This window comes from Erinaceus europaeus, chromosome 9, assembly GCF_950295315.1.
Source record: "Erinaceus europaeus chromosome 9, mEriEur2.1, whole genome shotgun sequence".
Lineage (NCBI taxonomy): Eukaryota > Metazoa > Chordata > Mammalia > Eulipotyphla > Erinaceidae > Erinaceus > Erinaceus europaeus.
In genome coordinates this window covers 45,605,247-45,630,000 of record NC_080170.1, presented here as the reverse complement: position 1 = coordinate 45,630,000, position 24,754 = coordinate 45,605,247, and the positions used below count along the sequence as shown (strand labels likewise).

The 24,754-nt window shown below is 44.3% G+C and overlaps 1 protein-coding gene across 2 annotated transcripts in view; it reads right to left on the bottom strand.

The window, feature by feature from the left end:
* RGSL1 (regulator of G protein signaling like 1) overlaps positions 1-24,373 on the bottom strand; it is a 53,061-nt gene extending 28,688 nt beyond the window's left edge. The window contains exons 1-10 of one of the 2 annotated variants that reach the window (XM_060197795.1): positions 24,305-24,373; positions 22,956-23,085; positions 19,819-19,923; positions 17,682-17,843; positions 14,988-15,940; positions 10,571-10,633; positions 9,633-9,855; positions 6,771-6,878; positions 4,580-4,679; positions 2,016-2,209 (exon numbers count right to left, since the gene is read on the bottom strand). In XM_060197795.1, the coding sequence (XP_060053778.1) occupies positions 2,016-2,209; positions 4,580-4,679; positions 6,771-6,878; positions 9,633-9,855; positions 10,571-10,633; positions 14,988-15,940; positions 17,682-17,843; positions 19,819-19,923; positions 22,956-23,055 (2,008 nt within the window). In that variant the 5' untranslated portion in view covers positions 23,056-23,085; positions 24,305-24,373. Of the gene's footprint in view, positions 1-2,015; positions 2,210-4,579; positions 4,680-6,770; positions 6,879-9,632; positions 9,856-10,570; positions 10,634-14,987; positions 16,219-17,681; positions 17,844-19,818; positions 19,924-22,955; positions 23,086-24,304 lie in introns of those variants that run through there. The other variant, XM_060197796.1, reaches the window with a different exon arrangement.
* Positions 24,374-24,754: the final 381 nt, after the last annotated feature.

The window sequence follows — 24,754 nt, the reverse complement described above, 5'->3', positions numbered from 1 at the left end:
TCAAAACAGAAGTCAGAATGGCCAGAAATAAACTACATTTATTAATAATTACCCTAAATGTGAATAATCAATTCATCAGTATGGAAACTCAGAGTGAGTAAATGGATTAAAAAATAAGATCTTTGAGAGTCGGGCGGTAGCGCAGCGAGTTAAGCGCATGTGGTGCAAAACGCATTAACCAGCATAAGGATCCTGGTTCAAGTCCCGGGCTTCTCACCTGCAGGGGAGTCGCTTCACAGGCGGTGAAGCAGGTCTGCAGGTGTCTATCTTACCCTCCCCCTCTCTGTCTTCCCCTCCTCTCTCCATTTCTCTCTGTCCTATCCAACAACAACGACATCAATAATAATTACAACAATAAAACAACAACGGCAACAAAAGGGAATAAATATTAAAAATAAATTTAAAATAATAATAGTAAATAAGATCCTTATATTCTATGTCTTCAGGAAACACACTCTCGAGCATGAGGTTCTGAGTTCGATCTCCGGCAATACATGTACCAGAGTGATGTCTGGTTCTTTCTCTCTCCTCCTGTATTTCTCATAAATAAATAAGATATTAAAAAGAGAGAGAGAAATGTGCCTTTGGATGGAAGAGAAAGCACAAGTGAAAGCTTTACGAGTGGTAAAGCAAGGCTGCAGATGTCTCCCTGTCTCTCTCCTCTCTATCACCTTCCTCTCTCTTGATTTCTGGCTGTCTCTATCCAATAAATAAAGATAATTTAAAAAAATTTAAAAAAAAAAGAATTTTGTTCCATACTCTCAGAGGGGGAGATATGTTAGGGGGAAGATAGCCAGAGGGCTCTAAACTCCAACTCCATCAGGACCAGGAGAGATAAGAGGAAAAAGGAAAGACATTCAGAAGTAGTAATAGGTGTAGGTGTGACTTAGAAATGAAGTGAAGCCAGGACCATAGGGAAAAAAATGGGCAAATATAGACAGATGGTTACAGTATGGATCAATCTGCCAACGCTCATGTTCAGCAGAGAAGCAGTTACAAAAGCCAGACCTTCCACCTTCTGCACCCTACAATGATCCTGGGTCCATACTCTCAGAAGGATAAAGAATAGGGAAGCTATCAAGGGAGGGGATTGGATATGGAATTCCGAGGGTGGGCAATATGTGGAAATGTACCCCTCTTATCCTATGGTCTTGTCAATATTTCCATTTTATAAAAAAAAAAAAAAAGAAAGAAAAGAAAAGAACTCTGGTGGTGGGAACAGGATCCCTGTTATCTTAAAATTATGTAAATCAATATCAAGTCACTAATAAAATAAAAAATTAAAACAGAAAACCCTATTGTTTCATCAGTTGATCTATGTCACAATAGGAGGCTTTACCTCTATTGCTTTACTATAGATTTGTCTACTGCCTCAGTGGGCTTATGCTCACACACATTCCCTTTTTTTTCTTAAATTACAGGTCAATAAATTTACTTGTACCTTTTGTTTCTGGCTAAGTAGGATTTACATGTATCAGAGTAATCTAACAAAACAAGACATAACTTATGAGACAAAGACTTTTAGTCTTTCCCAGTACAGTTCACTTTACAACCCATAGATGGTGGACACTCCCGATTCACATGAACTTGCAAAAAAAAAATAAATAAATAAAAATGAAGCAAGCAAACTGTTTCTAAGACTTGTGACAACTATGATGGTTATCTTTTGGAGGTGGAAGGGTAGGGATACAGAACTTTGGTGGTGGGTGTGGTATGGTATACACTGTAGTCTTACAATCTTGTAACAACTATGAATAACAAATAAAATTATATATATAAAGAAGATACCCCTTTTACATGATGTTCCTATGTGGTGGCCAAGAGCTTGAGTCTGGGTCCTCAGGCATGGCAAAGGGTGCACTCTACCAGGCAAGCTATCTCCTGGACCCTATTGTTCTCTGCTTTCACTGTCCCTCTTCATCTTTGTCTCAGTATTGCCCCACGTGACCACTATTCAATTGCGTTCCGTGAGAGGGCTCACACAGGAGACAGTACTGGGAGGGGAGAGTACACACCAGGAGAAGCTTTGCCATGGAAGAAAGTCTTCACTATATTGTCAGAGAGAGAATTGTAGGTCTTTTCATTTGTCTCCATGCTGATCCTCTGAATGGCCACCAGGAACTGCAGCGGATTTTCTGCCTTCCGCTCTCTGAGGAACTCCCGGAAGAACTCCAGGTGTTGTGTATTTAGAAGGACCTCTGTCAAGTTTCTAGAAGACAAGAAAGGACCAAGTGGTAGAGAAAAAGAGATGGTGACCTTGTATTCTGCTCTTTTAGGACAAGGCAAAGAACAAGGTGACTGAATCAGTAAATCTGTCATTTCCTTAGTCATAACCTTGTGTATATTCTTCTGAATTTGGCTCCAATCACTTGGCAATGCCAATGGAGGATGAGAAGAAGGGGTTTTTGTTTGTTTTCCCCCAAAGTACTGCTCAACTTCGGCTTATGGTGGCACTAGGGATTGAGCCTGGAACCTCAGAGCCTCTAGCAGGAAAAATCTTTTGCCTAATCATTATGTCGTCTTTTCTGTAAGGAGAGTTTTGTTTTGTTGGGAGGGGGGGTGTTTGTTTGCTTTATAGAGACAAAGAGGCAGAAATAGAGAAGTGAACAAGACCATAGCACCAGATCTTCTTTAACATAATGGGATCTTCACTCGACCCTGAGACAATCTTTTAACTAATTTTTCTGTATTCAGTCTCTCTGTCTCTGACTCTTTGTACTATCTTTTGTACATTGCTAATTCTGTCAGAAGGTTTTTTTTCTCCCATTTTTGTTGTCCTTGTTGCTCCTGTTATTGTTATTACTGTCACTGTTGTCATTGCTGTTGTTGCTGTTGGATAGGACAGAGAGAAAACAAGAGAGGAGGGGAAGACAGGGTGGGGAAGAGGATAGATACCTGCAGACCTGCTTCATCGTTTGTGAAGCAACCTCCCTGCAGGTGGGGTGCCAGGGGCTTGAATGAGGATCCTTAAGCACTTCATGCCATATGCGCTTAACCCACTGTGCTATGGCCTGTTGTATGCTTTACATTGGTTTGTTCTAGCCCTCCCCCGCCAAGAAAATTGGATCAGTCCAGTTAGTTTCATGGGCCCGCTTGGCCCCGCCCCTAGGAACCCCGCCAGAGTTCCAGAGTTGGAGAGTTGCAGAGTTCGAGAGTAAGAGAGAGTGCTTGCGCCGCCGCAAAGAGACAGCAGAGTTCTGTTTGGTGATTAGTTTGTCTTAGTTTACGAATCGTTGTTCTTGAATAAAGAAATACAGCTTCCCTGCCCAGCCGTATGTCTCTGGTCGTCTCTGTTACCCGCCCGTGAAGCTAGCCCGGCCAGCTAGAGCCGCCAAATTTTAACAACAAATGGCGCCCAACGTGGGGCACGAACCCACGACCCTGAGATTAAGAGTCTCTGGCCCAACCCCCCAGAAGAATATTTTTAAGCATATATACTATGTATTCCTGCTACCCTCCCCCTATGAATCCTGTCTTTTAATCATTATAAATACATTAATAAAATTCACCGAAAAGCATCTTTGTCTTACCTGGTTCCAATCTGACTTCTCTCTCTCTCTCTCTAACTACAACCCACTCTTTTGAGTGTCTAGATAGAGACAGAGGCAGAGAGAAAATGAAAGACACCACAGTACCAAGGCTTTCTTCAATGTAGTAGGGGTCAAGTTGAACCAGGGTTGTGCAAATGGCAAGTAGTGTACTATCCAGATGAGCTATTTCCCTAGCCCTCTAATCTTATAGTTCATGTCCTTTACCTCATAGATTCTGCACATTAACACAAGTCTTTGAATACCACTTTATTATATGTGGATGTATATTTTCTGTGGCATGTCTTCAGCTCAGAAGGTTTAGCTCTACCTACAAAATAGTTCAATTTCTTTGAAGTTCAATTCTAAATGCAGTTCAGGGTCTTTTCAAATATTCTAACTTTATTTAATATTGGGTGATTGATTGATTTAACAGAGACAAAGAAAAACTGAAAGGGAGTGTGTCGGGCATTAAGCCAGCTCCCGTGAATTCCTGATACTATGGCCTATTTACATAATCATTGTTTTGCCTGAAAGATCCCTACCCAAATCCATACCTTTGATCTATCTTCTTTCTACCTCGAGACCCACCCTGCCTGCAGGGTAACATTAATCCCACCAGTTAAAACCTTTGCAACAGTTGCTAAGGAAGTTTCTACCTTAGCCCACTTTTTCCTTTTCTTCACCCCCTTTCCTAGCCATTTCCTTTTCTGACTTTCCACTTCCAGTTCTATCCTATAAAAGTGTTGTCTCTGATCAATAAAGACACATTGCGTTCCCACTCCGCCATGAGTTCCTGGTCTCTCTCCTGCGTCGCTGAGTAAACAGCAGCCCAGGCTGGCTCCTTTTGAGTTCTCTCCAACCCAGAGTACGTGCCTGGGAAGAAGGCACCCTCACACTAGCCTGGCAGGAGTGGGGAGATAAAGAGGGAGAAATAAAAAAGGCATCTGCAGCACTGCTTCATGATTCATGAAGCTTGCCCCCTGCAAGTGGGCTCCGGGGATTTGGACATGTTCATATATATATTGCTGTAGCCAGATCTTATGTCTTACCGGGGCCTTATCGAGGGCTTCCTTATCTTTTTCATGTAGGACATTTTTCTTGAAGAGGATGAAGCTGCCTTTGGCTCTCTGATGATATCCACTTTTATATCTAATGAAAAATCACAATGTTGAACACCATGGGTTAAAGGACATTGCATAGAATAAAAGGGTCCAAGTAGCAAGAACATTTGTCAGATTCTGAGTGCATATGGAAAATCCACAAGCCTGACAGCAGCTGCTCCCTTATACTGTTAGTTCTAGAAGACACTTGGGGTTATTTCTGCCTCAACACTAATCAGTCCAGGCCATGCTATCTAAGTCTACTGGTCACTAGGTCAGCTAAGACCAAGTCCACCACATCTCCTCTTATTAGTCAACTGAAATGGTTCCCTCCTTCAACCAGACACACTCAATCACACTCCTCATAATATGCAGTCTTCCTTGAGATTTCCCAGAAGCCCATTATCACTTCCAGGAGGTTTAACATCAAGTTTCTATACTCAGACCCTCTTAGGTATGTGAATCTTAAGCTTATTCTTATGTTCCATATATATAAACACATTATTCGACTCAGGCTTATGATGGTGCTAGAGATTCAGCCTCAGACTTTGGTTCCTCAGGCATGAAAATATTTTTGCATAACCATTATGCTATCTCCCCAGGCCCCATATTTTTTTCTTGCCATTCCCCACTTGGTTCTATTTTTGGTGTCTTGCTGCTTCTAAGTGGAACTGCATTTCATAGGAGTCCCTTTTGTGTTTCTTGATAGGCCAGTTTACTGGTAATAAGTTCCTTTAATTTTTGTTTGTCTGTGGTGGGTGCTCTTTACCCTACCTTAAATTCTGAGTGGTAGACTAGCAGGCTAGAGGAAAACTGTTTACTTTCAGCACTTTAAATACATCATACCATTCCCTTCTTGTCTGTAAGGCTGCTGTTCAAAATGTCACAGATTATTGTAAAGGGATTACCCTGTTGTTTTTTTTTTAAGTTTTCTCAAATTTGTAGAACTCTCTCATTTTTTAAATTTAACTATGCCTTAGCAATGTGTCTGGGATGATTTTGTTTGGAACTCTGACAGAATCCTAGAAAATGTGACATGATAAGAAATAGAAAAATCTGAGAAGTCCTACATATTTTAAATAAATATAATCTCTATTTAAATGTCTTTTGAGATTGAGACAAGGGTGCTTGCCAACACTATTTTTATGTACAAGGGCAGTAGAGCACCCAACAATATCAATGAGGTTATGAAAATAAATCAAAACTCTAAGTATTATAGAATGAGAACTAGAGCCCTTTATTGGCTTGTTGTACCTGCATTCAATGCCAGAAACAAAGGACATTGCCCAGCCCAAGGATCCTCCCTGGCATCAGCCACATCCACGATGGATCAGTGTCCCTTGCCTCAACGAGGGACAATTCTGAAAGTTTGTCCTAGTTTACAGGCTTCCCAGGCCATCTGTATGGCAGTTCAGCATTCACTTCTGCCCATTTCTACTTTCTTCACTCCCATACAGGTGCAATTTGTGTGTGTGTGTGTCCCAGAAAACCTCCTTCTACCAATCTCTTGACATTAGAAAATGTAGCAGAAGACACATCTACCTTACTTTAGACTCCAGAGTGAGAACTGGATAAAAAGGTAGGAACTGGGGGGGCGGGTGGTAGTGCAGCAGGTTAAGTGCACATGGTGCAAAGTTCACCGACCAGTGTAAGGATCCTGGTTCCAGCTCCCGGCTCCTGACCTGCAGGGATGTTACTTCACAAATGGCAAAGCAGATCTGCAGGTGTCTTTCTCTCCCCCCTCTCTGTCTTCCCCTCCTCTCTTGATTTCTCTCTGTCCTATCCAACAGCAACAACAGCAATGACAACAGTGACAGTAATAACAACAACAGGAACAACAAGGGCAACAAAAATGGGGGGAAATGAGCCCCAGTGATAACCCTAGAGACAAAAGAAGAAAAGGTAGGAATTCACAATAGTTGTCTGCATCCTCATTCATCTACAGTTGCATTTTCATTCAGTAATTTTCATGATCTCCTTCTATGACTTTTAGAGGAAGAAAAGGGGCCTGGCCATTCTTCTGTGACGACCCCCCCCCCCATTTCTAACCTGCTTGAGTCCACTCTTGCTCTGTGCCCCTGGAATTTGGAGATCATCTTTCCCAACTGACTCAGCTCTACCGGTTAATCTAAACACTTACCTATTTTAGGTGCTTTCTTACAGTATAGTTTGTAGTCATTGCTCATCTTCTCTATGGCAATCTTTGGGTACTTATAGCAGAGTTCCTCAAAGGACATTTTCTCTATATCTGTCAAGGAGGGGAAGATGAACATAGAGTCAGCTTATATTCTCCCTACCTTGGATTGAAAGCCGCATTTACTTAATTAAGACAATCACGTTTTCTTCTCTTGCCGTCAAGGCTACACTGGGGGGGGTTGAGCCTTCACTATTCTATCACCCCCTCCTCTCCTCCCACCCCAATTATAGGGTAAAAGACAGAGAGGGGGATAAGAATAAGAGCAAGGCAGAGGAAAAGAGGAGAGATATCATAGCACTGTTCCTATTCCACCTGAAGCTGCCCCCTTTCAATATGCTCCCACACAATAGTCAGGGGATTGACACCCAGTCTTTCCACATGGTACCAAGTGAGCAATCTCCATTTTCTACCCAGGAAAATTATGTTTTACACCAGGAATGCGAGTTCCTGGTGCCAAGTTAGAAGTCAAGAAATAATTAAATATTAAAGAGAAGAAGGAGGCGGAGGAGGAGGAGAAGAAGGAGGAGGAGAAAAAGTCAAGAGATACAACCTACCCTGTTCTCCAGAATTAAGAGAGAGGGGGAAGCTGTGTTTTTGGAGAAATGTGACTCATGGAGATGTTCTCACTGAGAGATGTTCTGACTCTGATAGAGGCACTAATTATGAACGTACATCCAAATAGCAACTCATCGAAATGAGTGTTGAGCCCTTCCAAGTGTCAATCTGCAGGTGAGTCTGAAGCATTCTGCTACTCAGAGAGTTTGGTGCATTTGAATGCTAAAGGATGCTGAATTTGGAGGCTATTTTGGTCCATTTGGAGGCTAGTGTAGTGTATGGCTAGTGTATTGCAGAGAACAAGCCAGGACCTTTCTCTCTCTCTCAACTCTGTTTTTAGGAATTACTTTTTGAACTAGTAGCTCACATACTGTGTATCATTAATAGTTACAAATCATTCTCCTTCTCAAGGACAGTGTTTTCTTCTTGAAGATTTTATTGATTTACTAATGAAAAAAGACAGGAGAAGAGAGAGAAAGAAATAGACATCACTTTCGTACATGTGCTGCTGAGGATTGAACTTAGGACCTCATGTTTGAGAGTTCAGTGCTTTATCCACTGTGTTACCTCCCAGACCACAACAATGTTTTCTAGAAATAGCCATACAACAACTTTTGTCATGCACCACAAATTAAAAGAAGACCAAGCCACACATGTTTATTGTAGATTGAGGTGTGAGAATTACTGTGGCATTCCAACTACCTCAGATAGTTAAAGCTGTTTGCTCAATCTGAATAAAAGTGGTGAACATTTGTTGGATTTGAGCTGAGGCCAGGGCACATGCAGAAGGCTTGTGGGGATGCTTTTGGGTCACCTCCTCACCTAGTATTTCCAGTGAACAAATGAGAAAACTGGCAAGAGAGGTGAAATAATTCCCCGAGTTCACAGAGTCAGAGCAGAACAAGGACATGCCTCCAGGCCCTAGTTGCGCATCAGGACCCTGGGTTCCTAGCCACACAGTCTCCCACTGCCTGAGTGAACTGCATGCACTATGCTAGGGGAAGAGGAGTGGCCATTAAAAATATATTGATGGGGGGCCAGGCAGTGGCGCACCTGGTTAAGCACACACATTACAGTGTTCAAGGACCCAGGTTCAAGCCCCTGCTCCCTGCCTGCAAGAAGAAAGCTTCATGAGTGGTGAAATAGCACTGCAAGAGTCTCTCTCCCTCTCTATCTCCCCCTACCCTATCAATTTCTCTCTGTTTCTATCCTATAATAAATAAATAAACGTATTACATATACATATATACATAAGTATATTGACTGCAAGATAGTGGTGTATTCGGTTGAGAGCACTTGTTACAATGGATAAGGACCCAGGTTCAATCCTCCCATCCTCACCTGCAAGTGGAAAGCTTCATAAGTGGTGAAGCAGTGCTACACAGTGTCGCTCTGTCTCCTCTCTCTCTCTCTCTCTATTCCCTCCCCTCTAGATTTCTGGCCATCATTATCCAATAAATAAAGATAATTTTTAAATAAATAAGTAAAACAATTTTTTTTGAATTTAAGATATTGACAGACATGCTTAGAGCTGCCAGATCTTCAACCTCCTGCATCCCATAATGACCCTGAGTCCATACTCCCAGAGGGTTACAGAATAAGAAAGCTATCAGGGGAGGAGATGGGATATGGAGGTCTGGCAGTGGGAATTGTGCAAAGTGGTATCCCTCTTATCCTATAGTTTTGTAAATGTTTCCTTTTTCTAAATAAAAATTTTTTTAAAAAGAAATGCTTAGAGCCTGACTCTGGGGGAGGTGTGGGCTGTTGGGGAATGTTCTTCAGATGCACTAAGTGATGTCTTTGGTGTCGCCATGCAGTCAACACAGTCCAACAATGCTGTGTTGGAAAGTAGGGGTGTCTGCAGCCAGTTTATTTGGAGTTCCACACACACCACATGGTAGCACCCGCATGAGAGATGTGTCATGAGAACTGAAGCAGTGATAATGCCCCCTCCCATATCTAGAAAGAAAGAAGAAGAAAAAAGAAAAGAAAAAAGAATCTACTGGGAATAGTGTAATTGTAGGCATAGAGCCCCATTGATAAACCTGGTGGCAAAAAAAAAAAAAAAAAGAAAGAAAGAAAGAAAGAAAAGAAGAGAAACTTGCCACCTAGACTCTCAGGAAGCTCAGATGAAGTAACGTTTATATGGTACAGCGCTGATAAACAGCAAACCAGCACTAAATGTTTAATGTCAACAGTTGCTGCTTGCCTTTCTGACAAGGTCCAAATCACCATGACAGCTGCCCTCACCTACTAGAAACACTGGAGATGTCAGTTGCACCCAGAGGGAGCCCTTCTGCCTCAGGTCCTCTTTGGCCAAACTTTGCCACTGATCAGAGTCCATCTCTTGCAGGTGGCTCAACCCCTGGCTTAGCTCTAGAGCTTCCTGGAGCCTCTGATACAGAAGCATGTTCTCTTCTTTCTTCACACAATTACTCTGGTTCCACCGGGAACTGCTGAAACTGCTCTGAGTCTGAAAGAAGAGGGTGAAGTTGTAGAGGACAGTGACCTATTATAGGAATGAAACCAAGCCCCACTTTCAGTCACAGCCCAGTCCTGCTGCCCATCTCAGTTACATGGACTCACTGGCTGCTTTCATTGCCCCACTGCCACACCACCCTTTCCCTCTTCTACTGAAGCCCATTTTCTCTAAGAGAATAATTCTTTTTTTATATTTGTTTGTTTGTTTATTCCCTTTTGTTGCCCTTGTTTTTTATTGTTGTTGTTATTGATGTCATTGTTGTTGGATAGGACAGAGAGAAATGGAGAGAGGTGAGGCAGACAGACAGAAAGGGGGGAGAAAGATAGACACCTGCAGGCCCGCTTCACCACCTGTGAAGCGGCTCCCCCTGCAGGTGGGGAACCGGGGGCTCGAACTGGGATCCTTACTCGGGTCCTTGTGCAAGATGGCAATTCTATGTGAATGTGACTTCCTCTAAACAAGCTGGTCACCGGTTTCTCTCTCTCTCTCCCTCTCCATCTCTCTCTCTCTCTCTCTCTCTCTCTCTCTCTTCCTTTCTTTCTTTCCCCCCCTTGAGGGGTTTCCATTTAAGGTCCTTGCCCACTCTCAGTGGCCTCTGAGGAAAGCCCAATTTTCCTTCCCTTTCAGGAAGAAACATTCTAGAAGAACAATCACTCTCTTTCCCTGTCAGCCTTAACATTGCTCCCCAACTCAAAGTTCCTCCTACTGAAAAAATGAGAAACCAGTAGTCCTCTTCATCCAGGAAATCGTCGTAGCAGTGGCTGAGCATCTGAAACGCAAACAGGACCTGATGGTTAGTAGTGGTACTTGGCTCACTGCCTCTCCCCTGTGAGTTAGTGTTCCCTGCAGTCTGGAGGCTTGACTTTGGAGACACAACAAAGCAGCAAGCACACAGCACAGTCACCCAGAGGCTTTTGCCTCTCTAAGTATGGCAACTGGGTAGCACCTCTCTCTGAGCCTCAGCAAATGGCCATCAATATTCATTTAAGACAAGATCAAGTGCCACTGCAGCAAAGAAACCAGGTGGGGGGATTCTTGCCACATTGGCACTGAAACTTTGGTGGTGAGTGATTATATAATATATATATATATATATATGTCATAATATTGTAAATCAATGTTAGATATTTTTTCATGAGGCAAACTGTTCTTCTCTCTCACATCTAAAATAAAATCTAGGGGGGAAAATAAAGTCAACCAATTATAGTTCCTGAAGGACAATCACTTGAAATCTGCTATTTCTTTCCTTTCCAAAACATCTCATTTGATTCTCAACATGGTCCTGAAGACCAAGTATCTCCTTTTGCTGTGTCTTCTCTTAACATCTCCCATATGCAAACAACACACCCCCCAAAGAAGGATATTTCAGAAGACAGGGTGATGACTCTCACAGTAGAGCACACACTTTATCAAAAGCAAGGACCGGGGTTTAAACTCCTCACCCACATATGGTAAAACCATGCAAAGGGAAAGCTTCGTGAGCAGCGCAGCAGTGGTATGGTATTTCTCTCCTATTTCTGTCTCTTTCTCCCTCTCCATATACTTATTCCACCAGGAGTAATGGAATCATACAGACATGAAGCCCCAACAAAAACAAACTAACTAAACAAAAAGAACAGGTGGCCAGAGAAAGGAAGGAAGGAAGGAAGGAAGGAAGGAAGGAAGGAAGGGAGGAAGGGAGGGAGGAAGGGAGGAAGGGAGGGAGGAAGGAAGGGAGGGAGGAAGGAAGGAAGGAAGGAAGGAAAGACTAACTCATTGCATGAGCACCAGCACCAGCCCTGTCAGTGGCTTCTTACCTAGGGCTCTTTATCCACACTCTTGCTTGTGTTTGTTCATTACTTGAACAGATATTCCCTGAGAGCCCCCATGTGCCAGGCATGCTACAAAGGGCCTGAGAAGTAGAGATCAGCTGAGGAAGTAGAGGCAAGCCTCACTCTCAGGGTGTGCACATTCACTCAGGAGTAGGAGTATCACTATGCAGGTGTGAGGGAAAGGCCGTGGGAGCAGAAGTGAGGTAGCAACTACTGGTGTTTGAGTCTGAGAAAGCAACATAAACCAGGACTGGCTCCTCAGAAGAAATGAGTTCCCAATCATAATGTTTAAAGAACATAAGTTTACCTCCTCAAACTGCCCCTGCCATGTTGTCTGAAGGTGGCTGATGAGAACAAAGTCCTCAGATCTGACACCCCCACCTCAGAGGAACTGGAGTGAAGTATATTCCTGAGACAGTTCAGCTCCTCAACTGAACATCAGCAGCATGTAATGTAGTGTAATACTACAAGCTAATATTGAAAGATAAATGCTAGATGTATATATATTAAAGTCAACAGTAAGTGTAGAGAAACAAGTATCCCATGAATATCTCTTCCAACTCAATATATTTATGGCTTGATCTAGTTGTTTATAATCAATTTAGTTTATTATGAAATAATGCTGGCTGGGGAGACAGCATGATTGTCATGTAAAAGACTTTCATGCCTGAAGCACCAGAAGTCCTCAGTATCACCATAAGCCAGAGCTGAGCAATACTCTTCTCTCTCCCTCTCCCTCCCACCCCTGTCTCTCATATACATAAATAAATAAACAAACAAACAAATATAAAAAGGAAAAAGAAGCAATACTAAGGGTGGACAAAATAGCTCAGTTGGATAGTATGCTGCTTTGCAGTGGGGCAGGTTTTGTTACTGTGAACTCTCTCTCTTTCCCTCTCTGTCTCTATTAAGAAAAAAAATTTTTTTTCCTTTATTGGGGGATCAGTGTTTTACATTTGACAGTGAATACAATAGTTTGTACATGCATAACATTTCTCAGTTTTCCGCATAACAATACAACCTTGACTAGGTTCTCTCATCTTTTTCTAGGACCTGGATTCTCCCCCTCACACACCCCAGAGTCTTTTACTTTGGGGCAATACGCCAACTCCAGTTCAGGTTCTACTTGTATTTTCTCTTCTGATCTTATTTTTCAGCTTCTGCCTGAGAGTGAGATCATCCCATATTCATCCTTCTGTTTCTGACTTATTTCACTTAACGTGATTTCTTCAAGCTCTATCCAAGATGGACTGAAAATGGTGAAGTCACTATTTTTAATAGCTGAGTAGTATTCCATTGTTTATATATACCACAACTAGCTCAGCCACTCATCTGTTGTTGGACACCTGGGTTGCTTCCAGGTTTTGGCTATTACAAATTGTGCTGCTATGAACATAGGTATACACAAATCTTTTTGGATGAGTGTATTTGGTTCCTTAGGATATATCCCCAGGAGAGGAATTGCAGGATAATAGGGTAGGTCTATTTCTAGCCTTCTGAGAGTTCTCCAGACTCTCACACAGAGGTTGTGCTCTCTCCACAGAGGTTAGACCCATTGACATTCCCACCAGCAGTGCAGGAGGGTTCCTTTGACCCCCACAACCTCTCCAGCATTTGCTGCTGTTACCTTTTCTGATGTATGACATTCTCATAGGAGTGAAATGGTATCTCATAATAAAGAATTTATCATTAGAATAAATAACAAGGTATGCCATAAAATAATAGTAACATGTAGCTAGTATAATAAAACAGCAACTGAGAAGCCTGTGACTGTCTTTTTTCAAAAAGCATTGGGACTTCCTTCAGGACTGGGTTTATGCATCACTTGGTGAATGCTTACAGCAGTATGGACTGGGCTTATGCATCACTTGGTGAATGCTTACAGCAGTATGGACTGGGTTTATGCATCACTTGGTGAATGCTTACAGCAGTATGGACTGGGCTTATGCATCACTTGGTGAATGCTTACAGCAGTATGTAAAGGGCCAGAGAGTAGATCTTGCACAGGGGCCAGGTAGTCAAACCTTCAGGCTGTGGGGCTGAGTGTTCTCCCTGGAAGCCCCTGAGTGACACTGGCAGCACCGGGCATGCATGTCACAAACAGCATGGCTGTGTTGTCATGAAGAGGATGGATAGAAGTTGGAGTTCTCACAGTATCACTTATCCCAGAACAGAACAGAAGGGTCCAAAGGGACAGCTAACTATGTCAGAGAATAGGAATTGCATGTCTGAGGGCCCAGGTTTGATCCCAAGCACTACATATACCAGAGCTGTACAGCTCTGGTCTTTGTCTCATGAAAATAAATACATTTTTAGAAAGACTTTTTAAAAAAATGAGCACTGGGCCAGGTTAAGCACGTATGTTACAGTACGCAAGGACCTGGGTTCAAACCCCCATCCCCACCTGCAGGGGGAAAGCTTCATGAGTGCTGTAGGTGTCTCTGTCTCTCTCCCTCTCTTTCCCCTCTTCCCCTTTCAATTTAACTCTGTCTCTATCCAACAAATAAAAATGATATTTTTTTTTAAAAAAATGAGCACTAAGGAAAATAGCTTGGCTGGTAGAGAACAGGACTTGCATGCCCGAGGCTCCCAGTGCAATCCCCAGTAGTGCTCAGGCTACTTTTTCTCTTTCCTTTGTGAAACTATCTACTATGAGATAAATAAAACAAAACTTGGCGGGGGCAGGCAGTGGCACACCTAGTTAAGTGCACACATTATAGTATGCAAGGACCTGGGTTCAAGTCCCTGGTCCCCACCTACAGGGCAAAAGCTTAATGAGTGGTGAAGCAGGGCTGCAGGTGTCTCTCTGTTTCTTTCCCTCCATCTCCTCCTCCCCTCTCAATTTCTCACTGTCTCTATCCAATAATAAAAAAACAAAAAGATTTTTTTTTAGAAAGAAATGTTTAAGAGAAAGAGAGGATGACATTGTTAAAAAAAGAAAGAAAGAAGTGACAGTCTTGAGCAGAAATAGAAATATCATTGCTGGCCTCAGTGAGCATCTGATTGATGGGCATGGCTGTTTGTCAGCAGAGCTGAGCACTGAACCCTGCTGGGCAGGGAAGTAGCAACGCGCTGGTTAGGCAGTGGAGACAGAGCAGACAAAAATCCCTTCCTCCTCAGGAGAAAGAAAACAAGCAAAACAAGTTACCTAGGACTGGGCAGTCAAAACCAGATATGGGTCAGGACAGGTGATGGGGTTGGGAGGGGATGGGCACTCCACTCCCCTGGGCCCTCCCATCCCCTTCCCCCTCCCATCCCTTCCCTTCCCCTACTCTTCCACCCCCCACTACCCTTCCAGTGAGCCACACCTACCTTGCAGATCTCCTCCTGGGCCTTGGGAATCCAGGGGTTCACATTCCCAGAGTACAGCAGCTCCTTCAGGCCTCTGATGGTCTGGGACTGCAGCGGCAGCTTGGGGCCGGTCTCCTCTTGCAGGTAGAGGTTGCAGATGCGACTGCCCAGTATGTAGCGGATGACGGCCTGGCCTGTCTCCCGGTTCTTCACCAGGATCCGGAGGAAGCTCTGCAGGTCCTGCCACAGGTCCAGGAGGCGCACCTCCACTTTCAGGTTCTGCTTCTTCAGGTGGTGGCGGAAGGGGCTGCCGGCATAGGCGTCGGCACACAGGGCCCAACGGGTGAAGTCCAGGTTGAGGCTTCGCCGGCTGGCCTTCTTGATGGTCACGTGGGCTGTGTGGTTGATGAATGGGGTGACAGTCCTCAGGTAGGTGAAGTTCCTGTCAAATAAGCCCTCCATGTGCAATTGGCTCTTGGCTTTCTCCTTGGCGCGGGCCTTTTCAGCGCGGAGCAGCTCCCTGCCCAGGGCACAGGGGTTGTTCCCCTTGGAAGAGGTCTTTTCCAGGACCTCTTCCTCCTCCCTGGGATAGGGCTCCTGGGAGGACAGAGGGCCACTGTCTGCCTGGGGCTCTGTGTCTATAAACCAGGAGGTGCGGTCCAGCAGTTGCCACATCTTCCTCTTGGCCCTCCTGGTGGAGTAGCGCTTCTGTGGGCAGGGGCCCCGCCTGACGCTCATGTTGAGAGGGAGCTCACCCAAGTAGTTGCAGCACACGCTGCACAGGCGCGTCTCGTACTCCTGCATCAGGCCCCGGCACGCCGCCTCTTTGGCCAGCACAGTCTTGGCGTGGGTGTAAAAGTTGGGCAGCCAGTAGCTCTCGAGCTTGAACAGAGCCATTTTCTGCATGTGGCTCAGGACATCTCTCCTGCTGGTGCTCTGGTTGGGGTGCCAGATGGACAGGTTCAGGAGGGCCTCTGGGAAGAATTGACAGAGACATGGAGGTGATGGGTAGAAAGAGAGGGGAATTGGAGGTGCTTTCATGTTTTTTTCCAAAGACTTTTGTGCACAGCATTTTCAAGTATTCCTCAGGCCATCTTGGGGTGTGGACAGGTCAGAAGTGTAGGGGGCACATTTTGAGAGATGGCTCCACTCACAGTGACAACTTTCTTTAATTCCCTTCTCCCCCATAGAAATGGGCCCCTTTCTGTGATTCCTCAAGTTGAGGCTATTTTGTGACTTTCACCAGTGATGTCTAAAGAAAAGCAGAGGTCACAAGGGAGAAATGTTTAAGAACAAGAGACAAGCATCTCAGATTGGGTTTTCTCAGGGCAGCTCTAACTTGGAGGAAGTGGCTTGGACTAGAAACAATTTGTGGGAGTCCTTAGTAAGAGCCTAATGCCATAAAGTCTGGATCTTAATGCCATAATGTCTTAACTATCTCTGAATGGAGAAGAGCATTAAAAATCCCAACAGCAAGTCTTCTAAAGCACATTATTATCTGTGTTGGGAGTGTCTCCTTTTTTTCTTTTATTTGAAGTACAGAAAGGCCAAGAGGAATAGAAAGACACAGAGACAAAGACAGACACCACAGCACTGAAGCTTCCTTCCGTGCAGTGAGGGCCAGGCTTGAACCTGGGATGCACACATGGCAAAACAGCACATTGTCCATACGAGTTACTTGCCAGTCCATGAAATGTGTCCTCTTAGTAATGTGAATAAATCTGATGTCCTAGTAAAAAGGTGGGTGAGCTTTCTGTAAAAGGCCAGGTAATGAATATTTTAGACTTCGTTAGCTATGTACCATTTCTGTTGCATTGTCTCTGACTTGTTTTTTTTCCCCCCACCAGGGTTATCACTGAGGCTTGTTGCCTATGTAACTGCTCCTGTGGCCTTTTTCTTTTCTTTTTTTTTTTCCTTTTCTTTTTTGATAGAGGGTGAGATAGAGAGATAGAAAGGGAGACACAGAAAGAAGGAGAGACACCTACAGCACTGCTCCACCACTTGTAAAGCTTCCCCTCTACAGGTGGGGACTGAGAGCTCAAACAGTGAATCAATTCTGCAGGTGTTTTTCTTTGTTTCTTTGTTTTTTACCAGGGCACTGCTCAGTTCTGGCTTATAGTGGTGTGGGGGATTGAATTTGGGACTTTGAAGCCTCAGGTATGAGAGTCTCTTTGCATAATCACTATGCTGTCTCCCTACCCTGGGAGAGGAGAGGAGAGGAGAGAAGAAGGAAGGGGAGGGGAAGAGTGGAAGGGGAAGGGAAGGGGGGGAGGAGAGGAAAGGGGAGGGGGGGGGAGGGGAAGGAGGAATCCATGACTGAGGCAGTATTTGGTACTAGAACACAGGACTAACAAGAACAAGGTCCTGAGTCTAATCCCTGGTGTTGTGTGTCAGAGCTACGCTCTGGCTCTTTCTCTCTGTCTCAATAATAAATAGATCATTTGAAAATGGCAAACCAGACCATCTCAGAAGATTACCCTGTCTCAATTCCTCTTCACTCCTTCCAGCCAGCCTATACTGTAAGTCATATCCCAGGGAGAGGTACACACCAGCCCAGGAGTAACTGGCCTGTCCCCCTCTTAGGGTGGGGTTTCCTCTGGCATCCCCAAGACACAGAAGCTGGAGAAGGTAGCAGTCTGCAAATCAGAGACCGGGGGATCTCAGGCATCACCCTGAGCCTTTGGAGGCACCTCGCAGCCATCCTCTGCCTCTTACTGATGTTCATGTTGCAGAGCTGGACAACCCGAGAGCCCTCCTGCAGGTAGGTGGCCTTCAGCACAAGCAGGAGTGACAGATAGACGTCTCTGTTTTCCAGGTCCATCTCATCCATGCTCAGGATCTGCTCCACCAGGATCCAGAAATCCACCAGCTCTTCACCTACGGATTGGAGTGGGAAGGCACAGAGCTGAGCCCAGTCTCCTTCTTCAGTAGCTGCAGCTAGTGCAGCCGCTGAAACAAACACACACACACATACCACCACCACCACCACCACCACCACCACCACGACCACCACCACCACCTGCTCTACTGTGCAGATACCACTGTCAGCCACTCCTTTGGGTGAGAGAAGCATCTTCAGAGATGTCCTGTTGCAGGAGTGCATGGGAAGCATGGTGATAGGGACCACATGGCTTATTTTTCAGCCTTTTCCCTCCTATTGTTAGAAACACTAGGAACCTGAACTGGAATTGGCATATTGCACCAAAGTAAAAAACTCTGGGGTGGGTGGGTGGGTGGGGGGAATACAGGTCCAGAAAGGATGACAGAGGACCTAGTAGGAGGTTGTATTGTTATATGGAAAACTGGGAAATGTTATGCATGTAAAAACTATTGTATTTACTGTTAAATGCAAAACATCAATTCCCCAATAAAGAAATTAAAAAAAAAAAAAAGAAACACTAGGAAAAATTACTCTGAGAATGAATTAGGGACATTGAATTTTGTCTGAAAAGTTCAGAATAAAATCATCTCTTCTTCACCATGGACCCAGAACAGTCTGAAAAAAGACATCAGAGCCAGAAGGTGCCAAGGATGGCATTCCAGACTGGGAAGATAGCGCAGGAGTAATGCAAAGGGCTTATGCGTGGGAGGATCAGTCCCTGGCACCACCAATAACTGAACAGTTATTTAAAAAGAAAGAAAGGAAGGAAGGAAGGAAGGAAGAGAGAGAGAGAGAGAGAGAGAGAGAGAGAGAGAGAAAGAAAGAAAGAAAGAAAGAAAGAAAGAAAGAGCCAGGACAGCATCCTCTGTGGCACAGCTCTGCCAGTGCTGAAGCTCAAGTGACAAATGAAAGGTTGGCATTGCAGTCTGCGAGGTGGTGCAGCTGCAGAGCATGCAACTTGTGAGTGAAAAGTTCTGAGTTTGATCCTTGGCACAGTGTATGCTCTGGATCTCTCTCTCTCTCTCTCTCTCTCTCTCTCTCTCTCTCTCTCTCTCTCCTTTCTTTCCCTCCCTCCTCTTTTGAATAAATCCATATATAAGTAAATCCTTTTGAGGAAAAAAAAAAAGTCTTTGTCATCCTTTCCCACCTGTTCCACAGAGATCCGCACTGTCATCCATCCACCAGGGCTTGCCCTCAGTGCTGCTGAGCTGGTGGGTGGGTAGTCAGGCCCTGCTGCTGACCCCCCAGTCCTTGTCAGCCAGACCCCACAGAAACAGTTCATCATAGCACTTCTGCTGCAAGATGATTTGATTTGCTCATTCTTTGTCTGTCTCCAGCACAGGGGAAGTTTTGTGAGGTTGGGAATGAGAGGTCTTGTTGATGATGTGTCTCCGTCTCCTCATACAGCAGCTGCTGCTGTACCCCATCAACAATGTTGAGTGAGTGAGTGAGTGAGTGAGTGAATGAGTGAGTGAAAGAGACTCCTTTTTTTCCCCCCTAATCTAAACTATGGACCTCAGTTTCCAAAGATGTTTACCCAAATTGCATTATAAAATAATATTTCTGGTGGACAGCTATTGGTGGACCCCAGTTGAGCATACATGTTACAGTGCACAATGACCTAGATTTAAGAGCCTGGTCCCCATCTGCAGGGGGGTGGGGGGAAGCTTCACAAGTGATGAAGCAATGTCTTTTGTCTTTCTCACTCTCCCTATTTCCCCCTCCCCCTTCAATTTCTCTCTGTCCTATCTAATACAAGGAAATAAATAAATAAAAGGAACAAATGGCTGCCAGGAGTGGTGAATTCATTGTGTAGGCACTGAGCCACAGTGATAACCCTGGTGGCAATAAATAAATAAATAAAACATTTAAATATTTGCCATAGTCATACTGAGCTATGGATAAGAGTGCGGGACATATGGAAACTTTGAAGAACATGTGAAGAACCCAGGGACAAATCTGAGCACACACCTGCACTGCCCCTGAGGTAGGTACAGAAGCGCCACATCCCTCGGACTCCACCAATGCATTTCTGGAACAGCCACTGGTCTGCCTTCTTCCATTTCATCATCGAGACTGTCAAGAACAAGGGAAGGGCAAGTAAAGCATGTGATCTGAATCAGCTTTTTACTTGGTGAGACTCATTAATCTTAACTTTCCCTGGGATGAGATGGGACAGAAATTCCTTTGGCTTCCCCATAAGCTGGGTCCCTATTTGGGGAGTCCTGAAATTCCCAGACAGACATGATGGGCCTAGACCTTGAATAAATTCCTCTCTCCATTGTTACCGGTCATCTCTATCAGGAACAATAAAATAGACCCTTTGTGGGCCCCCATAGGACCTTGCCCTCAACTTGAATCAACAACTGTAGAGAATGTTCCATCCTCTGAAGAGAGGCTGGACAACATACTCTATGCTACACCTGAGGAAGATGGTCCTAATATTGGGGCAGCTTTGAATGTTCCTACTCATGACCACAGAATATGAGCTCAGATCTATAGGGATACAGAGGTCACATAGGCTCCTAAGCTGAATATGGACCCAAGATCACATCAATTCAATGGGGTTTACAGTCAACAATATTTTTTTTAATTTTTATTTATTTATTTATTTATTCCCTTTTTGTTGCCCTTGTTGCAGTCAACAATATTTATACCGCTTTCCCATATTGGGAGCTACTCTCTTCCTTGATCCAGCTTTCTGGTCCTTTTTCCATTCATGACATCATCTCCCCAGACAAAAACTTGGATACACCTGCATATCAGATTTCAGGCTCAGGGGAAAGGAAAAAAAAAAAATGCTAGTATAGCCACAGGCCCTTTGGAATATAACTAAAATATGCCTACTAGCTATCTACAAAACAGAGACCCCCCAACTCTTCATCTGAACTATTCCAGCCTTTAGATTCATAATTAGTCAACAATTTGGCTTTATATGTTAACTCTCTTTTCAGCCACCAGGTTTCAGATGATACCATGATGCCAACCTGACTTGCCTGGACAGACAACCCCACCAATGCATCCTGGAGCTCTGATTCCCCAGAGCCCTGCCCCACTAGGGAAAGAGAGAGACAGGCTTGTGCCAGTCTCTGTTCGGGCGCCATTTGCCGGTCTAGCTTCGCGGATAGGAGACAGATGACCAGGGACTCATGGCTGAGCTGGGAAGCAGTATCTCGTTTATTAATCAGATACATCACTTTTTATGCATCTCTTCACCGGAAGTGGCAAGGGAAAGGAAAATGACTAGGAGAGGGGGTGGAGCAAAAAAAAGCATGAACAGAACATAGAAAGCTTCCATCTAACCAGTGGGGATTAAACCAATACCCTGCAGGCAGGGCGGGACCCAGGTAAAACACTGATTATGAAAATAGACCACATCATAAGTAATACAAGCAAACCTAATCTGATGATCAAAACAGAAGGTCTTAGAAGCAGAATTTAGAAGCATACCAACAGGCTGGGAATATGGATCGACCTGTCAATGCCCATGTTCAGTGGGGAAGCAATTACAGAAGCCAGACATTCAACCTTTTGCATCCCACAATGACCTTGGGTCCATACTCCCAGAGGGTTAAAGAATGGGAAAGCTATCAAGGGAGGGGATGGGATACAGAGTTCTGGTGGTGAGAATTGTATGAAGTTGTACTCCTCTTATCCTATGGTTTTTTTCAGTGTTTCCTTTTTATAAATTTAATTTAATTTAAAAAGAAATTCCATTGGCTTGTTGTTTGTTTGTTTTGCTTTGTTTATTTTAATAGTGTTAGATCAACCCCAGATGGAATTATCATCATTGATTCTTTCATCAAATACATATTGACATGCCAAGTTCCATTCTAGGTGTTTGGGACAGGTCAGAAAACAGAAAAACAAGGGCAGGGGTCATTAACATAATGGTTATGCAAAAAGACTCTCATGCCTGAGACTCCAAAGTCCCAGGTTCAATCCCCCATACCACAAGCCAGAGTTGAGCAGTGCTCTGGCAAAAAAAAAAAAGAAAGAAAGAAAGAAAGAAGGAAGGAAGGAAGGAAGGAAGGAAGGAAGGAAAGAAGGAGAAAACAGAAAAACAGAACTGACATCTCTGCCCTCAAGAAGTCTGTATTTCAGTGATAGAGATAGACAGTAAAATGTAGTGATAAATATATGTCACATAGTCCAGTTAAAAGTATATTCACTTCAGGGAAAAATGAAAAAGAAGAGTGAAGTCATGGGTTTGGTGTACAGTTGTGGGGGAGGGGTTATGTTTGGGTAATCATGGTGGATGTCACATTCGTGCAAAAATTTGAGGGCATGAGAAAAAGAGCCATATGGATTCCTGGAAGAAGAGCACCTCAGGTAGAGTGAAGAGTGAAGATGCCAAAGCAGGGAGAGGACGTGTGGCCAGTCCAGTATGCTCCAGGAAGGGAGCCATGTGATGAGGACAGAATGAGTAGGATGAGGAGTGAGAATAGCTGAGGGCAGAAAGGAAATGGAGCCTGGCTTCCAGGGTCAGAGGGCCATATTATAGGGGCACTGATCTTTCAAGAGACAGGAAATGGGGGTGGTGCTGGTGTCAGGAGGGTGGGGAGGGGGCAGTTATAATCTGTATGCAGTTTACAAAAGCTAATGCTTATAAGGCAACAAAATGGGGAAAATTGTCTCCAGGGGCAGTGGATTTGTAGTTCAGACACTGAGCCAGCGATAACCCTGGAGGCAAAAAACAGAACAAAACTGATTCTGAGTGCTACAAGTGGGAGAAAAAGCATAAAGTCAAGGAGACTGAGAGATGATTCCAGTGCCTTATGAGAAATGACACAGCCTAGAGCAGGAGGACTAGTGGAGAGGTATGTTTGACTCTGGGTGTATTGAGAGTGGCTTGGCCTTATTCTGTGCACCCCTCCCCCACTTCATTTCTGGTTACAAGGAGACACAGCCCAGTCCATCTGACTCCTGACTGTTTCTCCAGGTGCCATTTCCACAGCCACAGATTCCACCCAGAGCCAAAAGCTATCTGTATGCCCACGGTCACAGAGGCAATTACCATGTGCAACTCACTGTAAGGTTGATGGGTACAGAACTGGTATACAATCTAGCTTCCTCATTTTTTCTATAAATTCCCCCCTCCTGTTTACCTCCTTCTGGGGACTTAATGAAACTGATGAGCTCCTGACAGAGAATGTAGTAGAAACACAAGTTGGTCTTGCAGAAGAAAGGCAAACGATACTTTTCCATCCAGGTCAACAGTCCTTTGTACTTTGCAATCTGAAATACACACAAAAATAGGAAGAAGGGATGAAATGGAAGTGACCTGCTGCTAAGAGACACAGCTTAGCAATATGCTAGTAACCTCAAGCCTGGAGAATCCAGCCCACAGAAAGGTGTGTTGCTGAGTGATCGTGACTGTGGAGGCATGAAGAGGCTAAGACTCCCAAGGGAACAAACAAATCAGTAGAGAAAATAAGTCTACAGGTTTCACTGGCAAATAATCCTTATTCCTGGGGGGGGGGATGTATAAGCAAAGATCTAAATCTTCTTTGATGAATGAGTAGCACGGGAGACTTGGGTCTATGGTGCCAGGTGGAACTGTTCATCTTGCCTCTTTGTAAACACACTGTAAGTTCTCAAACTCCAGGTTCACACCACCAGTGACACAGCATGAACAAAGACACACAAAGCCATTTAGTGTGTGGGGTGGATCAGTGAGAGATGAGACCACAGCAGACAAAGAAAAAGAACAGTGTGTTCTTGATTCAGAGTTTTCCTAGCAAAACCAAATGTAAGAGTCAAGAATGGAGTGCCATCCCCAGCTCTCCAAGTCCCAGAGAAATATATGTTCTTGTGATCAGAGTGTAGAGTGTGACCTTTCTCGTTCATGCCATAGACAGGAGATTTAGAAACCATTAGAAAGCCTAAGGTCTACACAGCAGGAAAAAAGAACAGGGGAAGGGAATAGGAGGACATGAGTTAGGAACGGATGGGGCTAAAAAGAGGAAGCCTCGCCTTTGGTGGAGTGTTCACTAAGAACTGCTGAGTGGCATGCTTTCGTGAGATATGCCATATAAGGCTGATAAGGAAGAAAGCTGACCACTGCTAACCTACACCCCATGCTCATGCTGCCAGCCAGTTCCCAGCCTCTCTCTTAGGTCTGTCTGGCCTTAGAAGTCTTCTCAACCCAGTCTCTAAGCATCTATAACTCAACAATCACAGCTGATGTGATGTGAGCCATGAGTCCCATTCACTAGCCATTGACTAGAATACAACAGAAAGAATTCACTAGCACTTGCTTGCCCACATGTTAAAAATGCAACAAGCAGGACAACCTGCCTGCTCAATACTATTTTCTCGACTCCTCTGCTTCCTGCTCCATGACTTCTTTCATAGTCACCTTTTGGGTCTCCTCTCTCCCAAGCTCTCATAAAGCATACCTCAGTTTCAACTCCCTCTGTTCCACCCCAGACCCTTCACCACTCAAGAATCTTACCAGGTCATAAGGGATTTCTGGCCACAAGCTCCATTCCGAATTTTCAACAGTGTAAAATGGCGTCTGACCAAAGACCTACAAAAGAAACCCAGGAGACAGGCGAAGGGGTAGAGCTTCTCTTCTTGATCTCATCCCAGTCCAGCTGCAGTCACAGTAGAGAGGGGTGCCACTGCTTTCCTATGTCCAAGAACAGTAGTTCATTGTTTCTGCTGAATTAGCTTGCCTTGCACAGAAATGCCCCCACAGAACCTATATGGCTAGACTTGTTTCTCTTCTTACTCTGTCCTGTCCAGCCTGACTTTATCCAGTGAGAGTGTATGAGCCAAAGGATACAATATTAAAACCATTTACTTGGAATATTCCATTATTCGGTTCTTCATGGACTCAGGGAGTTAAAACAAAGGCCTAAGCCTGAGTCATAAGCTTCATATTTACACAAACTTTTGAAAT